The 25553-nt window shown below is 34.8% G+C and overlaps 1 protein-coding gene across 1 annotated transcript in view; it reads right to left on the reverse strand.

The window, feature by feature from the left end:
• LRP1B (LDL receptor related protein 1B) overlaps positions 1-25553 on the reverse strand; it is a 1812620-nt gene that overhangs the window by 162371 nt on the left and 1624696 nt on the right. The window contains exons 63-66 of the mRNA XM_072757648.1: positions 23955-24048; positions 20379-20495; positions 19938-20057; positions 17973-18092 (exon numbers count right to left, since the gene is read on the reverse strand). Coding sequence (XP_072613749.1) covers positions 17973-18092; positions 19938-20057; positions 20379-20495; positions 23955-24048 — 451 coding nt within the window. The remainder of the gene's footprint in view (positions 1-17972; positions 18093-19937; positions 20058-20378; positions 20496-23954; positions 24049-25553) is intronic.

A 25553-nucleotide genomic window follows, 5' to 3' on the forward strand; every position in this document is an offset into this window, starting at 1 on the left:
AAACTTATTCTAGTGGTCATTTTACAATGTATACATGCATCAGGTCATTACATTGCACATCCCAAGCTGATAAGATGTTATATGTCAATTATGTTTCAATAAAACTGGAAAGTAAAAGAAAGCAATCCTCAGGAAGAAATAAAATTACCTCCAGTCTCAGCACTGGCTGTTGAGTAAGAGAAGGGAATGATGCAAACAGGGAAAGTAAGGGAGTTTTGTAAGACTCTCAATATGTTAAGAATTTAATAAATTTGATATTGCCAGAAAAGATCATGGGAGTTTGGAAGAGTGACAGGGAGATATATTATGGGTTGTGAATTAGTCACAGGGCTCATTGAACGAAGGAACACCAACCCTGGCAAACTTAAGGGCAGAGGAAATGTATTTGCAGTATATTGGGCAGCTTGTAGAATCTAAAAGTAGAATCAAAGATAGAGACTTCCTTTTAACCCCTCATTGAATTGGATAGCACATTTACCACAGACACCTTGACAAGCTGGGTGCAATAAAACAGGCATCCTTGAAAATTCATAAATATCCAAATTGAGGGACATTCTACAAAAATAGCTCACTAGTGATCTTCAAACTGTCAAAGTCACTGAAAACAAAGGAAGATTGAGAAACTGTCATAGATTAAGGAGGTTAAGGAGACATGATGATTGAATATATTGTGGGATCCTAGAACAGAAAAAAGAACAATAGTGGAGAAACTAGTGCAATCTGAATGCAGTGTGGAGTGAGTAGTAAAAAACAAAACAAAACAAAAGACTCAAAATTAGAAAAATTCATATGTGTAAATGGTCTTAAAACTCCAATTAAAAAGACCAAAAAAGGACAGCCCTGGTGGCTCAGCGGTTTAGCGTCGCCTTCAACCCAGGGCCTGATCCTGGAGACCTGGGATTGAGTCTCACGTCGGGCTCTCTGCATGGAGCCTGCTTTTCCCTCTGCTTGTGTCTCTGCCTCTCTCTTTCTCTCTCTCGAATAAATAAAATATTTAAAAAATATATTTAGAAAAATAATAAAATAAAAAGACCAAAATTATCAACTTGGAAAAATTTCATCTGTATGTACTCCCAATTCTATGCAAACTGTAAGAAAGAGACTTTAAATACAAAGTCACAAGTGGATTAGAAGAGAAAGGACGGAGAGAGATAAAGCATGCTAATAGTAAAACCAAAGAAACCTAGAGAGGCTATAAAATATCAAAGTAGATTTCAAAGCCATGAGTATTACCAGGCATAAAACAGGTTATTTTCTGATGACATAGATCAGTTTACTTAGAGAAACCTAACAGTTTAAATTACCAATAACAAAACTTCAAAATACATGAAGCAAAAATGGTAAAATTGGAAAGAGAATTAGACAAATGCACAATAATAGAAATTTTTATACTCATCTCAAAAAAACTGATAGAATAAGTAAACAAAAAAATCAGGAAGCATAGAGAAGACTTAAACAGCACTATCAACCAACTTGATCTAAGGTAATGTATAGAGCACTTCACTCAACAACAGCAAAATACATTTCCTTTTCAAAAGCTTATGGAATCTTTGTCAAAATAGACCAAATCCTGGACAATGAAAGTATCTGTATAAAACATTTATAATAAAGAAGGAGAGAGGTTTCAAATCAGTGACCTCGGCTTCCACAATGAACTAGATCAAGGAGGGCAAATTGAATCAAAGTAAGGGGAAGAAGAGAATGAAAATATTTGCGAAATATTTAAGTGAAAAATAACTTGGACCCACAGTGTATAAGAACTTGCAAAATTCAATAATATAAAATAAGCCATCCATTAAAATATTGGGTATATTACTTAAATAGATAACTTCATTAAGGAAGATATAGATAGCAAATAAGCCTGTGAAATGACATTCAATATCATTAGTCATAAATACAATGCATATTAAAACCATAATGAAATACTACTACACATCTATTAGAATGGCTAAAATTTATAAGTATTAATCAAGTATTGGTAAGAATTTGGAGGAACTGGAATTCCCCAACACTGCTAGCGGGATGTGAAATGGTACATCCACTTTGGAAAAGAGTTCTGTATTTTCTTCATAAGTTAAGCACACACTTATATGATCTAGCCTTAAATTCCTAGAGAAGAAAGAGCATGTGTTCATATAAAGCCTAATATGTGAATGTTTATAGCGGCCTGATTTCTAATAGTCTAAAATCTGAGTTAACCTAAGTGATCACAAATGGGTAAATTAAGACAAAATATTGTGGTATATCCATACAGTAGAATGCTTCCAAGCAATATAAAGGAATAAATGTTTAATATCACCATCAACACAGACAGTCTCTAAGTAAGATGAGTGGAAAAGTTAGACAAAATATATGCATACCGTATGGCTCTAGATTTATCTAAGTGCACATAACCAAGGTGCCTGGGTGGCTCAGTCAGTTAAGCTTCTGCCTTTAGCTGAGGTCCTGTCCTCAGGGTACTGGGATCAAGCCCAGCATCAGACTCCCCTCTCAGTGGGGAGTCTGCTTCTCTCTCTCTCTCTCTCCCTCTGCCCCTGCTAGTGCTCTCTCTCAGTTTTGCTCTTTCTTTCTCAAGTAAATAAGTAACATCTTTAAAAAAATAAATTTTTAAATCTTTTTAAAACTAAATAAACTATAGTAACTGAAAGAGATAAGTGATTGTCTGAGGAGGCTAGGTTACAGGATGGACATGCAGAGATGGAGAGAAATTGCAAAGGAAAACAAATTTCCAAGAGTGATGAGTATGTTCATTATCTTAATTGTAATGATGGTCTCATGACATATGTGCTTGTTAAAACTTATCAGGTTGTACATTTTTTTTAAAGATTTTATTTATTTATTCATGAGAGACACAGAGAGAAAGAGAGAGAGAGAGAGAGAGGCAGAGGGAGACACAGGCTGCCTGCAGGGAGCCTGACACGGGACTCGATCCTGGGGCTCCAGGATCACACCCTGGGCTGAAGGCAAGCGCTAAACCGCTGAGCCACTGGGGCTGCCGAGGTCGTACATTTTAAATATATACAGCTAATTGTTTGCCAGTTATTCTTTAATAAATCAGAGAAAAAACAGTACTCACAGAGAGGTGTAGTGCATATACAGAATTGTGATTCTAACATGTTGTGGAAATGATATAACACAGATCAGAAGATTCATACTAGCCACAGTCTCATCAACATTTATTATCATATTTCCCATTAATCTGTTACATCACAAACTCTTTGTTAACTCTAATGTTTTATTTTTTCCTCTTTCCTGACAAGAAATGAAAGAATTCACAGAATACATTCTGTCATGAAATTTTACACTGTTTATTTAAATCTTGTATTTATTCCCTTCTGTCTCCATTACAGAATAAATAATTGGGTGTTCTATTTTTTTTAAGACTTTATTTATTTATTCATGAGACACACAGAGAGACAGAGACACAGACAGAGGGAGAAGCAGGCTCCATGCAGGGATTCTGAGGTGGGACTCAATCCCGGGGCCCTAGGATCACACCCTGGGCTGAAGGCAAGCGCCAAACCACTGAGCCACCCAGGGATCCCCTAACTGAGTGTTTTAACTCATATCATTGCTAAACATTTGGGAAAAAAGTGCTGTAAAGAAGGGGATAAATTATTTTGGAGAGCCTAACGGTACATATACTTACTAGGTACTTACATACCTATCAGGTACTTCTATCCTTAACTAGGTGCTTATAAACCTATTTATCTTTATTTCTTTAAAAGCTCTCATTAGCTTTCTAATGACAAATTATTAAATCCATTCAGAAATGAGGAAATAATAGAGACCTGAAGAAACCTACCCAATTAATAGATGTTGAAATCAAGAATGGGGCTCTGCTCCTAGCTGTCCAGAGTATATGGGCCCTTTCATGACACTATCAAACGTGCTGCCATTGCCTACTTTTCTTCCTAGAGATTAAGACATATATCTCATTCCACAAATTTGATAGAACATGGCAGTGGTGTTATATATAAAAATTTCCTTATGATTTAAGCCAATTTTGAATATAAATCAAGCGTACACTATTGAATTGATCAGGAGAGAAAAGCAGTGCTTACACAAACATGCAATAAAATACATTTAAACTTAAAGAGGGATGCCTGGGTGGCTTAGCGGTTGAGCGTCTGCCTTTGGCCCAGGGCCTGATCCTGGAGACCAGGGATCGAGTCCAGCGTCAGTCTCCCCGCAGGGAGCTCACTTCTCCCTTTGCCTGCGTCTCTGCCCCTCTGGGTGTCTCTCATGAATAAATAAATAAAATCTTTTTAAAAAATTCTTTTCTTTACTCATTCTTCAAATATTTATTTGTGTCAGATTTTATACTATGCACTGGGTATATATATATTAGGAAATTAGAAGATATATAATTCCAGCCCTCTTGGAACTTATAATTTTGCAAGAGTCACAGTAGACTTCACTATAACTTTTCAAAAAGCAACAACGTGGAAGTAGTTCATAAATATATGACATTGAAAATCTGGTAGAACGTATGTGAAATCCCAGAGATTAGTGGTTCATATAGGTGGGCCACAGATCAACAGTGTGAACGCTGTGGTTTTTATTTGCTTTTAATCAAACACAATATTAGAATACAAAAGCAGGCATATAGAATGGGGAACAGGAGATACACAGCACTTAAAAATGCCGCATTGTGTTTCATAGATCATAACAAAGCACACAACGTAGGAAGGTTTCAGGGGAGAAATAAACAGCTGATTAATAGAATGGAGAACAGAGCCCATGTAGAGAGATAAAAGAAAATGGAATTATTTGGCCTGAAGAAGGATGTGGAGAAATTTAATTTGAGAGTCCTTCAACAAAGGAATTTTTACACAAAGGATAATGTTGGGTTATTCAAAATTTCTATTGGAAAGGATAAAAAGAAAAAAAAAACAGGCTTAATTTATAGTATAATGATTTTGTCTAGACATAAAGGAGCATTTTATTTGTTTGTTTAGATTAAGGATGGTACTTTAACCACAGGACCTCTAATGATCCTTTTCCATCCAAAGATTCCATTAAAACAATATATGGGCTTTAGATGGAACTGAGTGGATTGACATTTTCAGCTCCATCCTTTACTGTGGTTTAGAAGCGCCTTCCATGTTAATTCAGCAACATACTTAGGGAACACTTTCCATCTGTCAATAAGACGCTGAAAAATACTAAGTCAAAGCTTTGAGCCAAGAAATGAAATCAAGTGGATGGATATTTTGCACTATGAAGAAGTCAGAAATTCCAGTTGTGAAAACCAAACAGCATGAAAAAAGCTCTGGAATTTAAGGTTGGCATTGTCACCCCCGTAACCCATATGGCTAAGTCTTGGATGATAATCATACTTTCAGTCAATAGATTCACATGTAATTACATTTGGTTTAACTATTCCAAACTAGAGATTTTAACATGTTCATTTCGTGCAACTGTTTCAATGCCAACAAATACAGCATTTCGTGCCAAGACTTAACTGTATCTTCCAAAAAAGAATTTGAACAATTTATGCCCAGTGGTCAATTACAAACTTTCATAAAATTAGAAAAAAAAAGAGAATGCTTTCTCGTTATTAAAGTTTTCAAAAAAAAAATATCGGAACAAAGCAGTGTTGATGACCTTCACTTCTGCAAAGTAAAAGTATTTGAAAGCACTAAAAGTAAGTAATATTAGCATAAATATTTATTTTCTTCTCAATAGCCTCCTGTATTTTAACCAATTTAAGATATATATATATAAACTACGTATAGTTTATATGTAATTATTATACATATACTATATAATTATAATATATATACACTAATATATCAACAACATAATTTATATATAGCTATTGGAAAAGCTGCAGGAAGAGGTAAAGACATGATCTAAAAATAAAACTATACTCATGTTTATTCATTCAGTTAATCAAGAGGAGGACAACGTTTTCAAAGGTGTGGACTGCATGACATAGATGGTAAGCACCAGATTTCTCAAAGAATATATAAACATGGTATTGGATAGTACGGTTTCATACTGGCTGGTGAGAAACTTCTCCATTCAAGTCTCTTTAATTCTTCCCACCTAGTTGCTTCATTATGAATTTTATTCACGAAAAGATAAGGCTTCTGTGACACTCACTGACCTCTCTTTTTCACAAAGAGAGAGCTAGATTTGGATAGGCCTATATCATCTTAGAATTGAGTCAAACTAGAATTTAATGACACTGTTCTTCTCATTGTACCTATTTTTACTATTACCTTTATGGAAGGCCAGTAGATTTCCATTTGGAGTCATGATCAATGGCTTGTCCTTCTAGGGAGGGGTTTTTTTTATCACTTACATTGCCTCGAGTAGCCATTAAAAAAGATTATAATAAAAAGCAGACTGACTTTTAGTTGGTTAATTATTGCTTTCAAATTAACACTTCTATCTTACTTATTGTTAGTGATGATAATTTTCTTTAAAAAACTTTGTATGTATTCTTTCTGATGACTTTTAACCATTCCAATTTGTTGGGGATTATTTGTATCTGTGTCCCAATTCCTTGCCTTATTGTAAATTTAGGGCAGGTTAAGGAAGCTCAGTTGAGTAATAGTTAGTGTATGAGTCTGGAGCCAGATCCTGCAGGTTCAAATATCTGCTCAACCACTTTCTATCTGGGTGACTTGGGTAAACAAATTACTTATGTGTTCTGAGCCTTATATCCTTACCTATAAAATAAAAATAATAATAGTATGTTTGCATGAAATTGTTGTGAGGATTAAATGATATAATTCATATAAAGCTTAGTATAATGCTTAACACATAATAAGCTTTTAAAACTATTATTTATCCCTATTGGACTTCTTTGAATTACCTGAGTCTCTGGTGGCTTATTTAACGTATTTAATAGGTGTTTATTAATTTTTAAACTATATGAATATTATAGAGATACAAAAACCAAGCTTAATTATATAAGTAAAATATTAAAAACAAAATGAATAATACAAACTGTGCCCAAAATATGTTCGATCAACTAATTGTACCCAGGGATTTGAGCTTTCCTCTGCAAAGAATAAGAGGTTGATATGAGAGCCTCTTCAAGTTCAACCTTATGCATAATGTTCAGATTTCCTATTGGTAGCAACCATATATATTGGCAATATGTCTTAGTGATACCAAACCGTTAAATATTTCCAATAAATTTTAAGATATGGTGTGTGTGTGTAATGGAATATTATTCAGCCATAAAAATAATGAAATCTTATTTGTAATGACATGGGTGGAGCTAGAGAGTACATGCTAAGTGAAACAAGTCAAACACCACATCTTTTCACTCATATGTGGAGTTTGAGAGACAAAACAAATAAGCAAGGGGAAAAGGAAAGAAAGAGAGAGAATGAGAGAGAGCGAGAGAAACAAAACAATAAATAAATTCTTACGTGTTGAGAACAGATGGTTACCAGAGAGGAGGTCGGTGGGGGGATGCGTGAAAAGGTGATGAGGATTAAGGAGCACACCTATAATGATGACCACTGGGTAATACATGGAAGTACTCAACCACTATGTTGTACACCTGAAACTAATATACCACTATATGTTAACTATACTGGAATTAAAATAATAAAATAAAATATTTTAAAATCTAAGATGCAAGTACTTTTTTTTTATTTATGATAGTCACACACACACAGAGAGAGAGAGAGAGGGGGGCAGAGACACAGGCAGAGGGAGAAGCAGGCTCCATGCACCCGGAGCCCAACGCGGGATTCGATCCCGGGTCTCCAGGATCACACCCTGGGCCAAAGGCAGGTGCTAAACCGCTGCGCCACCCAGGGATCCCTGATGCAAGTACTTTTATTAGGACATTATGCAATGGACGTGATGAATTCTGAAAGAAAAATATGTATATATTTGTTTATATTTTAGGCAAATGATTCCCAATTTTTTTTTCTCTCTGACTCAGTGAAATGTCCTTTATTGAAAAGGAACTGAATTAACTGTTAGAGTTCTGATTCCATAAAATGTTTTATGATTCCTGAAGACTGTTTCCTATATTTCTGTGACTCTCTGATAGTTAGCCACTGGGATATTTACTGCTCAATGCATGTTTATATCAAGAATATTGTGGTTTTAACCATTACATACTAAAGATCTGAGCAGTTGAGGCAGCCCAGGTGGCTCAGTGGTTTAGCACCACCTTCAGCCCAGGGTGTGATCCTGGAAACAGGGATCGAGTCCCATGTTGGGCTCCCTGCATGGAGCCTGCTTCTCCCTCTGTCTGTGTCTCTGCCTCTCTCTCTCTCTCTCTCTCTGTGACTATCATAAATAAATAAAAATTAAAAAAAATAAAATAAAATTTTAAAGGACGACAAAACTTAGTAATACTTTTGTCCCTGACATCCATAAACCAGCAAGAGGTAACAGAGTTATTTCAAACTAACTCCTCTGTTACCTCTCTCCACTCCCATTATTTCCCACATGAACACTGAACAGAAACCACATATAAATAGTGCCTTAATGACATGAAAACCCCAGCCCAGAGACTTGTCTAGGCATTGAATGTAAGACTGATCAGAGCATGAATAGGAGTATTAGAATCATCGTCTAAATGTCTGTCCACAAAGATTACAAAGCTAATAAATGGTACAATTACAACTCTACAAGAGGCCTTTTACTCTCATTAATATATTATGTCCTGAAATGTTAACGGATGAAAATGGATAATCATTTTGCAAGCAAAATCTGATACCACTTGGAACCTCAAGCTGAATTTAACATATAAGCACAAATCTGTTTATTTTTTCTAAGGTTGGTCATTTTATTTTTTAAATATATTTTTGAAAGATTTATTTGTTTATTTATTTTAGAGAGAGAAAGCTCATGCACGAGTGGGGAGAGGGGCAGAGGAGGGAAAGAAGCAAACTCCCTGCTGGATGTAGAGCCTGATGTGGGGCTTGATCTCAGGACCCTAAGACATGACCCTGAGATCATGGCCAGAACCGAAATCAAGAGTCAGAAGCATAAAAGACTGAACCACCCAGGTGCCCCTGGTCATTTTATATTTATTACCTATTATGTTCTTTTTTTTTTCTTTTTTTTCCTATTATGTTCTTAAATGAAATAGCATTGTTTTTTTAAATAGTAGTTTAAAAATCTATGTATTTTGAATCCATTCTCAGAAATTAAGGTATCACAAAACTAAGATATTTAAACTTTATAGCCTTTCTAATATATAATATATAGCACTATGTAAATGAAATATTCTTAAAAATCTTCAAAAATATTCTAAATAAATTCTACTAATTAGACATGCAATAAAAAAGATCATGAATGAGATGTTTCAGAGTTTCTTACTGCAATTTACAAATACCGAACAGAAACTGAAGTGACAACCTAATTGCTTTGAATATACACGTCATATTTTTATAGGCTGGTTATCTAAATAAGATGATTAGACCTTTAACCAGTTGAACGAAGCTATTGGCATTTTCTTTTTTTTTAAAGATTGTATTTATTAATTTATTTGAGAGATTGAGAAAGCACAAGCAGGAAGAAGGACAGAAGAAGAAGGAGAGAATCTCAAGCAGACTCTACACTGAGAGTAGAGCCCAATGTGGGACTTGATCTCAGGACTCTGAGATTATGACCTGAGAGGCAATCAAGAGTTGGATGCTTAACTGAGTGAGCCACCCAGGCACCCCAATCAGCAGTATTTCTTAAAGTAATAAACAATAATAATTTCTATACATAGATGCATCACCTATACTACTAGTGTTGAGGAAAAGCATAATCTTCATTCTATTATTTTCTCTCACTAATGTGTAGTGTAATTATAAAAACATGGTACTAAGCCACATTGAATAAGCCCTGAAAATAAAATGATAACAATATTCTTTAAGAAAATCACCAGCCTAAAGGATACTGGAACAGAGTCTTATAAACCAAACCAAATACAAATATTTTTGTTCCAAAGGTAGACAAAAGGATACTTTTTTAAAGTTCTACATTCCTTAAGTGTTTTTTAATAAAGTATCTAATACTTATTTTCACCACTTTCTGCTATAAATCTGTAACTAGGCTTGTGTATGTGTGTGTGTGTGTGTGTGTGTGTGTGTGTGTGTGATTTTATTTTGCAATTTTAGAGAATCAAATATAGTTGGTGAAGGATGAAGGGAGCAATATAACAGGATGAAGTTTCTCAAACAAAAATATCACAGAATGTTAAATTACTGACTCCATTTCCTTTAAAAAAATATCAAGTGCACCAACTCAGTTCTTATTAAAACAAATATGTAGTTCCTTGCTTTACAAACTCGATTATAAACCTCACTGGGCAAAAACCTATTTCCTTTCATGCCTTTTACTACAGGTCAATCTAGAATCTAGAATATTTGGCATGCCTCCTGACTCATTGTGTGGGCTCTTTTTTAGCATTATGGAATAAAATTTAAATCTCACAATTTCCTCTTATTATTAAGAAAGAAAAAAAAAAACAAAATAACATCACCAAATAATTACACATCACTTTGGTAGAGAGATAGTCAATGCATGGAAGTTACTGAACACAAGTTATAAAAAGACTAAATGTGTTCCACTTAGACTATCAAAAGATGCATATGTAGGTCATTCATTTCTTCACATAAATACTAGGTGGCAGTTTACTGGTTCTATTCATACAGAGAGGCTCTCCTCTGAGGGCTCCATAGGAACCAAAATATTTCAGTGCATAAGAGATTATTTTTCCTTTCTTTGTCTTTCTCATACACATACAGAGAAAGAGAGAGAGGAGAGAGATATCTCATTGACAGAAAAAGGAGAAAAGATTGAATATTGCAAAACAAGCAAATAGATGGATGAAAGCAGAACATATGATACATCAAAAAATTTGCCTAAAACATAATAATATAATACTGGCATAATAATACATCCTACTGAATGTACTTTTGCTCAGAAAAGAAGCTCTCCAGATTACCACGCTTTTCCAAAAAAATTCATTTATTTTCATGGTAACTACTTTAAAAGTTCAGAAATGTAGCAGAAGTTGAATAATTTTTAGAAAATTTCTATTTAAAAAAGAAAGGTGATGACATATGTCCACACTGGTTTTTAAAGTAGTGATATACATGATTATAAAATAAAATAAAATTATCAGCATTACATTGAGTATAAATCACACAGACTCCAATAACACATATCAGGTAATATGTCTAAAATATATTCTAAAAGACAGTGATTCTATGAGTTTGTTGTTAACTGTTATCTTACTAATTATCTGGGGTCAAATTTGCATAAGATTAAACATTTTCTCAAACAGTAAAGGAATGTGGTTTTCATTTCTCTCCCTCATGAATTGAATTGTTCCACAGCTATTTTGCCAGGGTAAGGAGTGGAGTAGGCAAGTGCCCCTTCAACAATCATAAAATTTGTGTAGGTGAAGTTTCTTTTAGGTAAAGTAGAATGCCCATTTCTGGATCTTGAGAGATTGTGAGAAATAAAAACACAAGTTAAGTGGAGAACACAGTTGTAAATACACCCTCAAGACATAGGAACAATATCCGATTGGTATGGGACAGGCCAAGACTCCTGAGAAGATAAGCGTGACTCGATCCAAATTAATCTCAAAAAGATGCCAAACATCCTGGGAGAAACATCTAATATCAGGTACATAAAACAGTCAGTTAAAGTCAGGAGTGAGTCTACGACATTAAGAGCACTAATTTGTTTGCTAATCAAAATACAATACATAAATTTGTAACCTATATTTAAATTCAGAAAACACTGTTTAAAAACACTAAACAGATACATTAACTAAGTGCATGTAAGTGAATTGTTTTCCAAGACACAGAATTCAGTGCATCATCCTTTCCTGCGTATACGAAGAGCTTAGAACTTTACCCCGGGGATTGTCTTGAAGTCAGGGAACTAACATTTGCTAAATGCTATTGTAGGTACAAGTACGTAAATATTTTGAAAATAACTAACTTCAAATATCAGAAATGATTTTACTGTAGTTACAACCATCAATATCAGAGCTTCTCTCTTCAGTAGAATCCAGGCCGTCCATCGTACATGAAATTTAGCCTAATATTGACTGAACAGTTAACAGATTCCTGCCTCTGGATGTTGTCACAACAGCTTTGAATAAACTTTCATGCAGGTTGATGATCAGAGCATCTGAGCAGAGAACCGAGACTTCATGGTGTCTGTAGTGCATGTTATATGAAACGTTTTGTGCTTTATTTGTCCATGAATATGTAATAATCGTAACATGTAAAAATAACCTTCAGTATGAAAATGTGTTATTCACATTAATACCCTGGAATACTAGAAAATATCAAGCTTCAATTTAATATTGAAAGACAATACTATTTATGTAAACTTTTAAGATACTATTAATGATTATGTATATATTGATGAATATGTACAAATATAGTACAGGTTAAAAAAAAAACATGTGAACGAAACACAACCACTTCAAAAGAGGAGAAGCAAGGAAGGGGAGAGGATAGAGGTGGGCTTTATATGTTATCAAGGGGTCTGAATGTTTTAAAAGTGATACCTTAGGCCAAATGTCAAAAATCTATTAAAAATGGTACATTGCTTACTGTGTAACTTTCTGTACAAGTCTGTATGGTAGAAGTATTTTATAATTTAATATACACTTGATTTAACTTTAAAACATCTGTTTCTTATATTCGTATAAATTAGGTAGACCAATTCAAATCTCCTCATCAAAGATCTAGGGGGGAAATAAAAGCACACATCAATCACTTCTGTCTTTTAGTTTGAGTGTGTTCAGTATCACGTTGGGAAACCAGGCTGCAGGAAATACAAAGCTGCTGTAGGAAACCCAAGTTCCTCTCCTAAGCTCTAGCTAGTATGATTAGAGCTAGCACATTATTTTAAGAATATTAGCCAAGCAGCAGGTTATAAACCAAGACAGCTCAAAAGCAGCAAATGATGCTGAACCAAGAATTGTCAAGAATTCCACATACAGTGGAAGGATGCCGGAGAAGAAAGCAGGGAACACGACCACAGGAAAGACCAATATAGCAGTAAGTGGATTCCAGAGAGCTGTGGTGCGAGTAGGAAGTTGACCCAGGTGGAACAGCTGACCAAAAGAATGTCACATAGACATGTAGGGGACAGAGCTTGTAAACCATAACCTGGGGAGACAGGACATAACGGAAAGACATGGATTCTGATATCATCATATAAGAGTCAAATTATAGAAAAGTTTCAACTCTGATTACAAAATAGAAGCATGAATCTAGTACAGATTTGTCAAATCCTAAATCTGCATTTTCTTCTCCAAAATAGAAAATGACAGGCAGAAGGTGAAGAAAGTTCGAAATTAAAATCTGAAGTGAAAATCCTGGAGCTACTACAATTGAGGTATTGCATGTATTTTGGTCAGGCATTCAAATCTGGTATTTGTCCAATATTGTAATAAATAGTGGAACAGCCTTTTGAGAATAGTCAACACCTATAATTTAATAAAAGGTAGAGACCTACATTTTATAAAGCTTATTTTTCTCTGGGCATATTGGAAAGAATGAATAAATACTTTCAAGCAGAAGAGAAGTAATTTTATAATAACTATTGACAATTTACAAAACAAAGTTGAACCTGTCTTGCCATAAATGCGAAGGCAGCATATATTTAAATCCTTACTTACACAGAAGTAGAGCTAAAAGATGTTTTTAAAATATTTATGAATTTAAATCCAAACGTGCCAAATGCAGTTTTTACAGACCCATAAATTTAGCCATCTCAAAAACTATGTGTAATAAGATGGGAAAATATGTAATTTAATTTTAAAATTTGTATCCACTCTCACCAAGAATAAACTATTGGAGCAAGATTCCTAAACCATATTTAATTTACATCTATTTAGAGTGGATCTAAGGCCTCCTTAAATTCTAGATTAGCATAAAGTTTTTACATGTGTTGAATATTAGTTGTTAAATCTGCAAGTGCTCATAAGAACTCAAGAATTACACTGAACAGAATTTAATAAATGGTATTCTGACACATATAAAAATTAAATAATTTTTAAAATGTTTACACATTAAAGGTATTTGAATCCCCGGTACTTCATGTGCATTTTGTTTGTTCGCAACTTATTCTGCTCTATTTTGTTAGACTTTTCCATAGTGTCTCGGTTTTACTGAGACAATTACTCTTGCAATTTAAAACAACAAGAAGTGTTTCATTTAGGATATGTCAAGGTAGAACAAATTACAATGTTAGAACTTTAGAATCGACAGAAACCCATTAGATCTAAAACTGTAGATACACTGCTGCTGAGACACGATGTACGAGCTAAGAGACCTCCAAGAGTAAAATAGAATCTGCCCCTGAAGTTAGCAGTGGACTGGGACCCCTGGGTTGCTCAGCAGTTGAGCATCAGCCTTCGGCCCGAGGTGTGATCCTGGAGTCCCAGGATCCAGTCCCACAATAGGCTCCCCGCAGGGAGCCTGCTTCTCCCTCTGCCTATGTTGTCTCTGCCCCTCTCTCTCTCTCTCTCTCTCTCTCTCTATGCCTCTCATGAGTAAATAAATAAAATATTTTTAAAAAAATAGATTTAGAAGTGGACTGAGAAAGTATAGAAGACAACTACAAGGAAAATGAGTTCCATATTGAGTTTTTGTGATAGAGAACAGGTCTGTTACTCAATAGCAATTCATGTAAATCTGCTCTACATCTTGCTAGGCCCTGAGGACACTTGACAGGAGAAAAAGTGAAATCTACTTCCTATTCTAGGCAAGGTCCGTTTCCACAAAGACACATATGACTCAGATTCAAGTAATAAAGCCTTAGTTACATAGGGTTAATCTTTAATAAGTGTTTTTGTTTGTTTTTTCCCAGTCAATGGAAGTATCCAAATGTGAATGAACTGTCCCCCAAAGGTGTTAACAAGCTTATCAAAAATATATGGCACTTCTACATTTACTGAAGACAGAGGAGAGGGGAAGGAGGTGACCTTTTAGCCCATCAAGAGTGAAGACTGAGAGATGCCTGTGTGGCTCAGTAGTTGAGCTTCTGCCTTCAGCTAGGGGTATAATCCTCAAGTCCTGGGATTGAGTCCCACATCAGGCTCCTGTGGGGATCCTGCTTTTCCCTATGCCTATATCTCTGCCTCTCTCCTTCTGTGTCTTTCATAAATAAATGAATAAAATTTTAAAAAGGGAATAAAGTTCAGAAATGTTGTACTAAATTATGATGTAGAAGTTTTTCAAATTGCAGTGTCTGGTTGACTCATTCTGTTAAGGGCTTACTCTTGATTTATTTGCCTTAGGTCCTCAGAGTCCTGAGACCTCAGAGCACACCCTCCCCACCCACCCAAATCTCTGGAGAGGGGCTTAACTCAGAGTCTGCTTGGGATTCTCTCTCTCCCACTCCCTCTCCACTAGCTGGAGCATTGGAGCTCTAAATAAATAGAAAATAAGTAAGTAAGTAAGTAAATATAAATAAATAAATAAATAAATAAATAAATAAATAAATAAATATTTTTTAAAAAAATTATTAAAAAAATTAATGCCTGTCCAAAACAAAATTTTATAGGCAAATCAGGTGGCAACCTTCTCACCTCTTTTCTTCCTCTTACTGTATGTATGTATGTGTTTGTATACTGTTCTGGAACTTATAACAATGACTATGACTGGGAGGATTCTATATAATTTTATATCAGAAAACATTTGAATATTTTTCCCTTAACACATAATGAATGAGTTGGCTTTAGAGGCATCTGGGTGGCTCAGTTGATTAAGTATCTGACTCTTGGTTTAAGCTCTGGCCATGATCTTGGGGTCCTGGGATCAAAGCCCAAGCCATGGTCTGTACTCAGTAGAGTCTGCTTGTTCCTCTCCCTTCTCTACTGCATGTATGTTCTCTCTTAAATAATTTTTAAAAATCTTTTTTTTTTTTTTTTAAGAATGAAGTGGCTTTATACTATGTCCACAGAATAGATGTGTTAGTGTGAAATAACCCTTGATTAAAGTCTCAGTTCTACCACCTGCTAACCGTGGAATTTTCAGTAAGTCACACAGTCCCCTTGGGACTCATTTACATCAATAAAATAGGGGCAGCAAAGAGATTATGTGAGATAATGACTATAAAGTCTTTGACAAATTTCCTGGGCTATATGGTAAACACTAAATAAATATTAGGATTTACTGTGATTATAATGATTGATAATTATCAGGTTGAATAATATAATTAACAACAGTTAAGGCACATCTAAGTGAAGAACAAATTGTAGATATTCCAGAAAAAGTATTCATTTAGCTAATATACATCATTATTCCATTTTTCTTTGGTATACAAAAAATGCTAGAGACAACAGAACAAACTTGCGAGTAGTACAGACTGGTCTGCAAAAGTCTTTAATAATAGTTATGAACAAATCAGTGATGACTATAGTTTGAGGCTTTGTGAATTCATTATGAATACCAATTTCACAAAATGGTAAATGTGGTTTCATGATACTGTGGTAAGCTGTTTTGGTTGCATCTTCTGAAGGCACAGTTATATGGAAGACAGTAGTAGTAAAAACACTTAAAGATACTTGATTATCAATTACTACACATTATAGCTCATGAATTTTGTTCAGTATAAATGGAATTTCAGAGAACATAAAGGTTTTTCATTATTTCCTTTTTCCTCAGAAGAGTTAACTCAGAGCGCTGTGGAATATAGCAGATTAATTTAACACAATTTTGTCTATGAAGCCTGGAAGTCCTATATGCAGTTTGAATACACTTGCCTTTCCCTCTTTTTCTCTTTCTCTCTTTCTCTCTTTCTCTCTTTCTTTCTTTCTTTCTTTCTTTCTTTCTTTCTTTCTTTCTTCTTTCTTTCTTTCTTTCTTCTTTCTTTCTTTCTTTCTTTCTTTCTTTCTTTCTTTCTTTCTTTCTTTTCTTTCTTTCTTCTTTTCTTTCTTTCTTTCTTTCTTTCCTTTTCTTTCTCCCTTTCTCTCTTTCTCTCTCCCATTCTCCCTTCCTCTCTCACTCCATCCCTCCCTCTCTCCCTCCCTTCCTTTCTTCTTTGAAGAGGGGAGAGGCAGAGGGAAATGGAGACAGAGAATTCCATGCAGGCTCCACACACATTGCAGAGCCAGACACAGGGCTAGATCTCACAACTCTGAGATCATGACCTGAGCTGAAATCAAGAGTCAGACACTTAACTGACTGAGCCACTGAGCCACCCCATCTTTATTTTTCTTAATCAATTACTAGATAAAATAACTTTTTGCTTCCCCAACAATGCCAAGTTTGGTATGTCCACCTACGAAATGCCTCTATTAGTATTTAATAAATGTTGATAAAATGAATTACATATGACAACTAATCTTCATTTCTGTCTTCCTGTTGACATTTTCAAGATAGAATCAAATGCATTAAACAAAATAAATATGTTCTCCATTTCTACAATTTTAATTAAGGAATAATTCTTGTAAATAAAAGTATTGATTTTAAGTAAAAAGATAAATGTTTCAGAAACAAATGCTAACAAGTGATCATTGTCATCTATTAAAACAGAACAGATACTTTATCTTTTCTCTTTTTTTACCATGTTTATGAATGACCAATAATCATTGAATAAATGGAAAAATTATATGTATTTAAGTAAAAAAATTGTCTCTGTGAACAACACCAAGATAATGAATGTCTCATTGCTTCTATTCATTAAATACTAATATCATGTGCATGCTCTGCCACAAGAAGAGATAGTTCAGTCTACCTTATAGATTCATCTATTTCATCAAAAATAGTTTTGAGTCATTTTCAGCAATATTATTCTTTTGCCTTATTCTTCTCTGGGTAAAAACGGCTAACCTGAGATTGTTTTTATAAAATAGCTAATCTGAGGTCACACAACTCTGTGAACGCAGAGACAAAACTTTCTCATGGGAGACCCTGGCTTCATTAGAATTGTGTTCAAATCCCTTTCACTGTGGCTATGTCAGATGATGATACGAATACAATAGGTACCATCCAGGGTCACAAAACACTCACCACAGTTGGCCTCATCTGATGCGTCTGCACAGTCTGGATCCTCATCACAAACCCACAGCTTGGAAATGCAATGTTTAGTAGTTTTACACTGGAAATAGTCTGGAGAACAGCTGTTTTCGGCTTAAGGAGAAAACATCTATTAAAATGTAGCTTTCAATAAGAACAGTTTATCTAAAAACCAATTAGACAAACAAATGCTTAAGATAATCAACTGGAAATGTATTATCTTTTAATTAATAAATCTCTGAAGGTGAAGAGTTTTAACTTGCATAATCTATAATATATTCCAAATATTCTTTTCAGTAGAAATAAATAAAAAATATTTCTGCAATGATGCATTGGATAAAAAAAATCAGAGTTTTCAAAACAAGGCCACCTTGATTACCTGTATTTTGAAATTAATTTTAAAAATAAAGAATTCAGAGCCTTTCAGAATAATTTTACCAGATAAATAAATGTAAGAATTTATGCATATGCATTTCTATAAATAGAAAAGGACTAAAATCAGAAGATATTCATGAATAAGGAAATAAAAAGCAAAAAAACTTATCGAAATCTCTAGTTGTGTTGAGTTTTTGAGGGAAGACATGAATGTCTGACTGTAAACTGCATCACAAATCTTAGTCAGTTTAATGGATCAGCTCCTAGAATGACTAACCATAAAGAACTGGTACCGACTTTATTCTGAATGCACCATCTTAATCAAATTGCTGGGTCACTGCACATTATTTACTGATAAAAGTTTTAGAGGAATAAAATAAAACCTCAGCAAGACAGAAACGTTGGCAGCAGTTCTGTTGAAACCCTGAAACTTGGCAGGTACTTTATTGTTCAGATTCTTTATGTGTTCGTGTATATGTGTGTGTGCATGCGTGTCTGCCTATGTGCCTATATGTATATGACATAAACTGTTTTGCTTTCCATTTAATCTAGTTTGATTTTATTGGTGGGGGATGGAAATAAGAGATAAAAAGAATAGAAGATGTTTTACTACTGTCCTTTGAAGTAGCTTGCTAAGACACATTAAATAGAGTATTATTTACAATTTTTAACACAATTTTTTTAGGTTATTTTGCTCAGATGTTCTCATCATACATTCAACATGTATTTTATGAGGAAAAAAGCAATCTCTTGTTAACAGAGCTGATTTCAAGTAACTAATTAGTCAGTAGAAGAAAATTACCCGTGGCTGCTTAGTGTGGGCAAAAAGAAAAAAAAATCAATTTATGAATAAAACACTATAGTCACCTATAATGTTGATTTTGCTTCTTCTCTTAAGGATGATACGAATGAATGCATGTTGTTTCACGTTAATCTTCGGGTACCTTTTTTTTAAGATTTCATTTATTCATTCATGAGAGACACATAGAGAATGACAGAGACATAGAGGGAGAAGTAGACTCCTCACAGGGAGCCTGATAGGGGACTCGATATGGGACTCGATGGGGGACTTAATGGGGGACTCGACCCCTGGACTCAGGAGGCAGATACTCAACTACTGAACTACCCAGGTGTCTCTCTTCAGGTAGCTTTTTAAGTGAAGACCATCCATGGGGTGCCTAGGTGGCTCAGTTGATTAAGCATCTGCCTTTGGCTGGGTCCTGATCCCAATATCCTGAAATCAAGCCCCATGTAGAGCTCCCAGCTGGTCAGGGAGCCTGCTTGTGCCCCTCCCCCTGCCCCTCTCCCTGCTTGTGTGCTCCCTTGTGCACTCCTGCTCTTTCTCTCTCATGAATGAATAAAATCTTTTTGTTTTTTAAAAAGACCATCCATGTTTTAATGTTCTCTATACTCTTTATAGAGAGCTTCTTAAGTGACCAAAGGTGTCAGTTTGGAAGTCTTTGTCACAATTGCTGTTATGTGTTTCCACATTGTGTGGATGTATGGTACACGATAAAAATTTTTAGACCAACATCAGTTGAGACTCAGAAGTAAAACAAGACAGAACATTCTCAGGTGACTTACGACAGTCCCTTTCATCTTCCTCATCCCCACAGTCATCTTGTCCATTACACCTGAGGTTTACTGGGATACATTTTTGGTTCTTTGTACACTTGAACTGACCCGACAGGCAGACATGTGTGTCTAAAAGAAGGAAAGAACAACAACAATTAAATATGTGCTGAAAACTGTGTCTGAATTTATTTTTTTTTTTAATTTTTATTCATGATAGTCACAGAGAGAGAGAGAGAGAGGCAGAGACATAGGCAGAGGGAGAAGCAGGCTCCATGCACCGGGAGCCCGACGTGGGTTTCGATCCCGGGTCTCCAGGATCGCGCCCTGGGCCAAAGGCAGGCGCCAAACCACTGCGCCACCCAGGGGTGCCTGTGTCTGAATTTAAATCAGTGCAGTCAAAATCAGGTAAGAATTAGATTTATATTCTCGGTTAAGAATGTAATCACCTACCACAGTTGAGCTCATCCGAATTGTCTCCACAGTCATTCTCTCCATCACAGATGAAAGCAGGCAAAGCACAGAGCCCAGTGCCGCACTGAAACCGGCCTGGCTGACATTTAAATTCAGCTAGGGGAGAAAAAAGACAGGTATCATCGAATGCCAAGCTTCATTCACGACCTCTTAAAGAGAGCTCTTCTGACATTACAGATATTTATTATTTCATTATATGAAACATATCCTGGAGCACAGCATGAATGTCTTACACATAGATAGCTCTTGGATTCAGATACATGGTACTGCTAAGCTATGAGCAACTCAGATGGCCTCCAGAATACATTTCACAAATTAACAGAAGAAATCCCAGGTGATAATTATTTTGCCATATTTTTGAGTTTATATATGGAATAATGATAACAATAATCATCATAATAAAGTAGGATCTATTGAATATCTACTCTTTATCAGAAACAAGGTAAGGTCCTTCCACATAGAGCTACTAATTGAATCTCATCATAACCTTCTTATCTCAATATCACCATAACCACTTTATAAATGATGAAACTAAGTCTCATGGATATTAATAACTCACCCAAGTATGTACAAGTTTCAAGGGCCAGATTTGGAAATTAGATCCAGATCTGATTCTGAAGTCGTCTCAGAAACTACGTTGCTTGTATTAAAACATTTATCTTTTGGTTCAAATAAATCAACCAAATATTAATAAGTGATATTTTAAACTTTTTTGGAAAATTACTCTTTTATATTTATAATATTAATTAAAAATTTCCTTAATATTAAAAAATAACTCAATATATGCTTGACTTCCATAGGTGAGTTCTAAAATGTCATTTAACTTCAATCTGTAACATTTACTAATCACACTAAATGTTGAAACTGTATGATACTTAATTTTCTCACACTCTGGACATGTGCATTTCCTCTATTTACTGTTGCTTCATATATGATTTTCTTGAATATTCCTTTGCTACCAAAACAACCTTCTCATAAGAAGAGTTATAGATTTCAGAGGACTTTCAATGCCTGGAAAATAGCTGGGAAGCCCATTTGACCTTTTAAATGTGTCTTTAGAATGATCCTTGGTGTACTAGAGCATCATAGAAAATGTAATTAAAAACTTAGGATGCCAGAGAATTCGTGATGCATCAATTCAACCACGTGTATTTAAATAACATTGTTGAAGTTTGCAAGTATATGAAACATCCTGGGATTAAGCTTCCCCACCTTTTCAGATGAAATTAGAAGTATTACCAGTAACTTAGTACTACAAATTTTGGTGATGCAGCTCTTCAAAAATGAATTCTAAATGCTGCACAGACTCCTGTACATCACTTTCCACCTCACCATAACTCTTAAAGTAAAGCTTCATGCCTACAGATGTTCAGTGCTGTTAACCTGTCGACTCCAAGTAAAAGATCATTTACTGAAAGATCACAAGAGATAATGTCACCAATAAAAACATGTAGTATTGGTATTTAACCAGGATAAGGATGATATAGAGACTCTTAGATACCAGATGTCTCTTTGTTTCCCCTCAAAAGACATTAAGGTTATATTTGTTCATCATCTATTTTGAAAGTGTATAAATGTGAAAAACTTATTATACTAAATCTTTGGTTAATTTTTTATATCAGTATGGTTACAACATGATATTCCAGGCAAGATTAAAGTTAGAGCTCAGGAGCTGCAGATAGTTTAGAAGGGAAAGCATTGGGAGACACTGTGTCTGTGGGTCATTATGGTGGTATTTCCTCAGAGAACACTTGAGTAAATATGGGCAGGAAAAGTCATCTTACTATCAGGGCTCATTTAACATATTTGTTCTTTATTTTCATAAATTACAAAATAAATTGTATTTGTTAATTTATTGTATTGTCAAAAGTTTACTTTATTGCGGGGAAATCAATAACTTTTTTTTAATGAGTAACTTTCAGTTAGTCACCAATATAATTTCTTGTTACTTTGATAGTCCTTTTAATTCAATAACTTTAAAAAAGAATAACTCAGGCATAGTACAGTACAGTACAGGCATAGTACATGTCTATCATGGTGAAAACAAAAACTGTATTTAAAAAAATCAAAGACCAATGAAACTTTCAAAAACATAAAGAGAATATTAGGAAAGTGATGACTTCTGTAACTTTTTTCCTTTTCCTTGAATATATTATTAGCTGCTTTCAAAGCTATAAATGAACTATGGGAAACAACTTCATATGTTTTATATACTTGGTAGTGCAGAGGATGGAATATATCTCATCTAAGTAACTATCTAGAGGCCCTAAGTTTAGAGCAGTTTTGTAATTATGTGGTAGAAAGTTCTACAGCAGAAAGTAACTAGCTTTTACTTAAGAGAGTATACTATCTCTCTTTAGTGCAAGCCTGGGGATCTTGAACTCAGTTGTCAAGGCCAAATCATGGCAACTATCCACTGAAATTTGAGAGAATTATCACGATTGACTATAAGCATCTTCACTTGACAGTACAGTATTGGAGTTGCCCATGGAATGAACTATAAAAGTCTATCAAGAAATAGTTATACTGATTGTCCATTAAACCAAAGTTACCAAATATAGCTAAATGTATAGACACATATATGTACATACACGTGGGCCATATATATATATGGCCAGCAAGTTTAAACTATTTATTATCTGAGCCCTTACAGAAAGCTTGCCAAATGCCAAATATGGCTAAAATATCATCAGAAATATCAGGAAAAAGGTATCCTGAATTCATTAAAAAGTTGAATTAATTTGGCTAATTTGAATTAAGTTAATTGAATCACACTTTCTTAGGAATCTTAGATAATTGAAAATATTTAATCCCAGGTTCACGTAGGAATATTTAATCCCAGATTCACATACTTGCAAACTTCAATAATGTCATTTAAAATAAATGTGTTTAAACTGATGCACCATGAATTCTCTGGCATCCCAAGTTTTTAGGATGTCATAAAAATATACACTTTATATAATATATAAATATAGATATACATATATATGTATATGCATGTGTATATATATGTATAGGGTACCTAACCATGCCAATCGCAGTTTGAGTCCAAATATAATTGGCAGTCATTTTAAGGCAATTCCTAAGAGTATAGGAATGATTAGTAGAACAAACTAATGATTCATATTGAAAAAAAAAACTCACTTTTAAGGAATTTCCAGTAGTGTAAAACTGATAAGTAGTTGAAAGATTAATCCTTTAACAGTAAGATTTGTTATGAATTTGCCCATTTTGCCCATTTTTACTTCTAATATGGTGATCTATCCAGTCAAAATCATGCTGATTGTCATTATACTGATCATTGCATGAGGAGTGTAATTTTTCTTCTAGTAAGAAAATTGAAGACAAATGAAACTTCAAGACAAAATTGCTGATGACATCATTCTAAATGTAATAATTAACAGAGACATACTCAAGACAATGTAACAATTTCTGATGTATACTTAAAGATTTTGTAAAAACAAAAGGCAATATTTAAGGTCTCACTTCAACTTTCAAGGTCTGGGATATAAGTAGCTCTAACTTCTAAATTCCTACATTCACCAATGTACTCACGACAGTCATCAGGTTCATCAGATCCATCGCCACAGTCATCCACAGTGTCACATTTCCACCAGAATGGAATACATTTGTCAGTTTTACATCGAAACTTGAAAAAAGAAAAAAAAAAGGAAAAAAAAAGGTTGAAGAACCCTACCTTTATATAAAATGGATATTTAAAAACTCACCAGGGCAGAGCAGCCTAGCCTACTCTCTTGCTGCAAATTTGAACTGTGGTGGTCTTAGAGAATTCCACAATAGGGAATAAATGCACGACAAGTAGCAAAATGATCTGCCAGGAAAGCATATTGTTCAGGAAAACCTCCTGGGCTTTCTGAGCACAGGCAAGCTTATGCATTTACATATGATCTATGGTTGCTCTTGCACCACAACAACAGTTATGTAGTTGCTACAGAGACCATGTGGCCAGCAAATTTAAAATATTTATTATCTGAACCTCTACAGAAAGCTTGCCAAATGCTGAATATGGCTAAAAAAATCAGCAGAAATCTCAGGAAAAGGTATCCTGAATTCATTGAAAAGTTGAATTAATTTAGCTAATTTGAATTAAGTTAATTGAATTGCACTTTATTAGGAATCTTAGCCAATTTGATTAACATCTCTCTATCTGTATTCCTTAGCTACTAAAATGAGGAGTTACAGATAATCCGGATGATCCTTTCCGGTACTGTCATGCTGTGATTTCATGGAACTGTCTGAACATAATGCCTTTAGCCATAATGAATATCTGCCCACATAAATTTTAAGAATACTTCTTTAAAGCAGTTAAAAGCAGTACAGTTATTTTCAGTTTTCAGAATTCTTAATAAATATACATGGTCTTTTGCAATAAATAAGATAAATCATCATAACTAAAAACAACAGGTACAAAAATTGCACTGGACAGTTAAAAAGGCAAGGAAGAATTTATTTAAAACTACCGCAACGGGGAGAGAGATTGAACTGAATTCCACTGAAACAAAAGGCAGGGGTTGATTTAAGCTCTGGTGTAAACTAATGGAAAAGTATAGAGGATGTTGGCCAATATGATTAGGCCATTCGTATTTGCCAGGTGGTACTTACCAAAGCTGAGCTCCCACCTTCCCATTGAGTCTAAAACAAGCATATACTACCTTTCTTTTTCTTTCTTCTTCTTTAAGATTTTATTTATTCATTCATGGGAGACACAGAGAGGGAGGCAGAGATCTAGGCAGAGGAAGAAGCAGGCTCCCTATGGGGAGCCTGATGTGGAACTTGATCCCAAAACCCTAGAACCACAACCTGGGCCAAAGGCAGATGCTCAATCACTGAGTCACCCAGGTGTCCCATGGACTACCTTTCCTTGATGATTAAATTTCTGGGGGATGGTTCCAGATCCTTGAGGAAGATATTCCTAGGCTGCAAAATGTAAGAGCTGGAGAAAATTTACATCTCAAAGGGGCAGAGAATAATTCACAACTGCAAGTTTTCTAGAATAAGTGCTCTAAGAAAAGGGCCTCAGGGGCCTATTGTCAGGAATAAACTGCCTCAAGTTAGTCCATCCAAGGAATGTTAATGCTATCATGGTCAATGACTTACCAACCTATAGTATATCCTCCCCTACGAAGCCTAGCA

Source organism: Vulpes vulpes, chromosome 5, assembly GCF_048418805.1.
Source record: "Vulpes vulpes isolate BD-2025 chromosome 5, VulVul3, whole genome shotgun sequence".
In the NCBI taxonomy this organism is placed as follows: Eukaryota; Metazoa; Chordata; class Mammalia; order Carnivora; family Canidae; genus Vulpes; species Vulpes vulpes.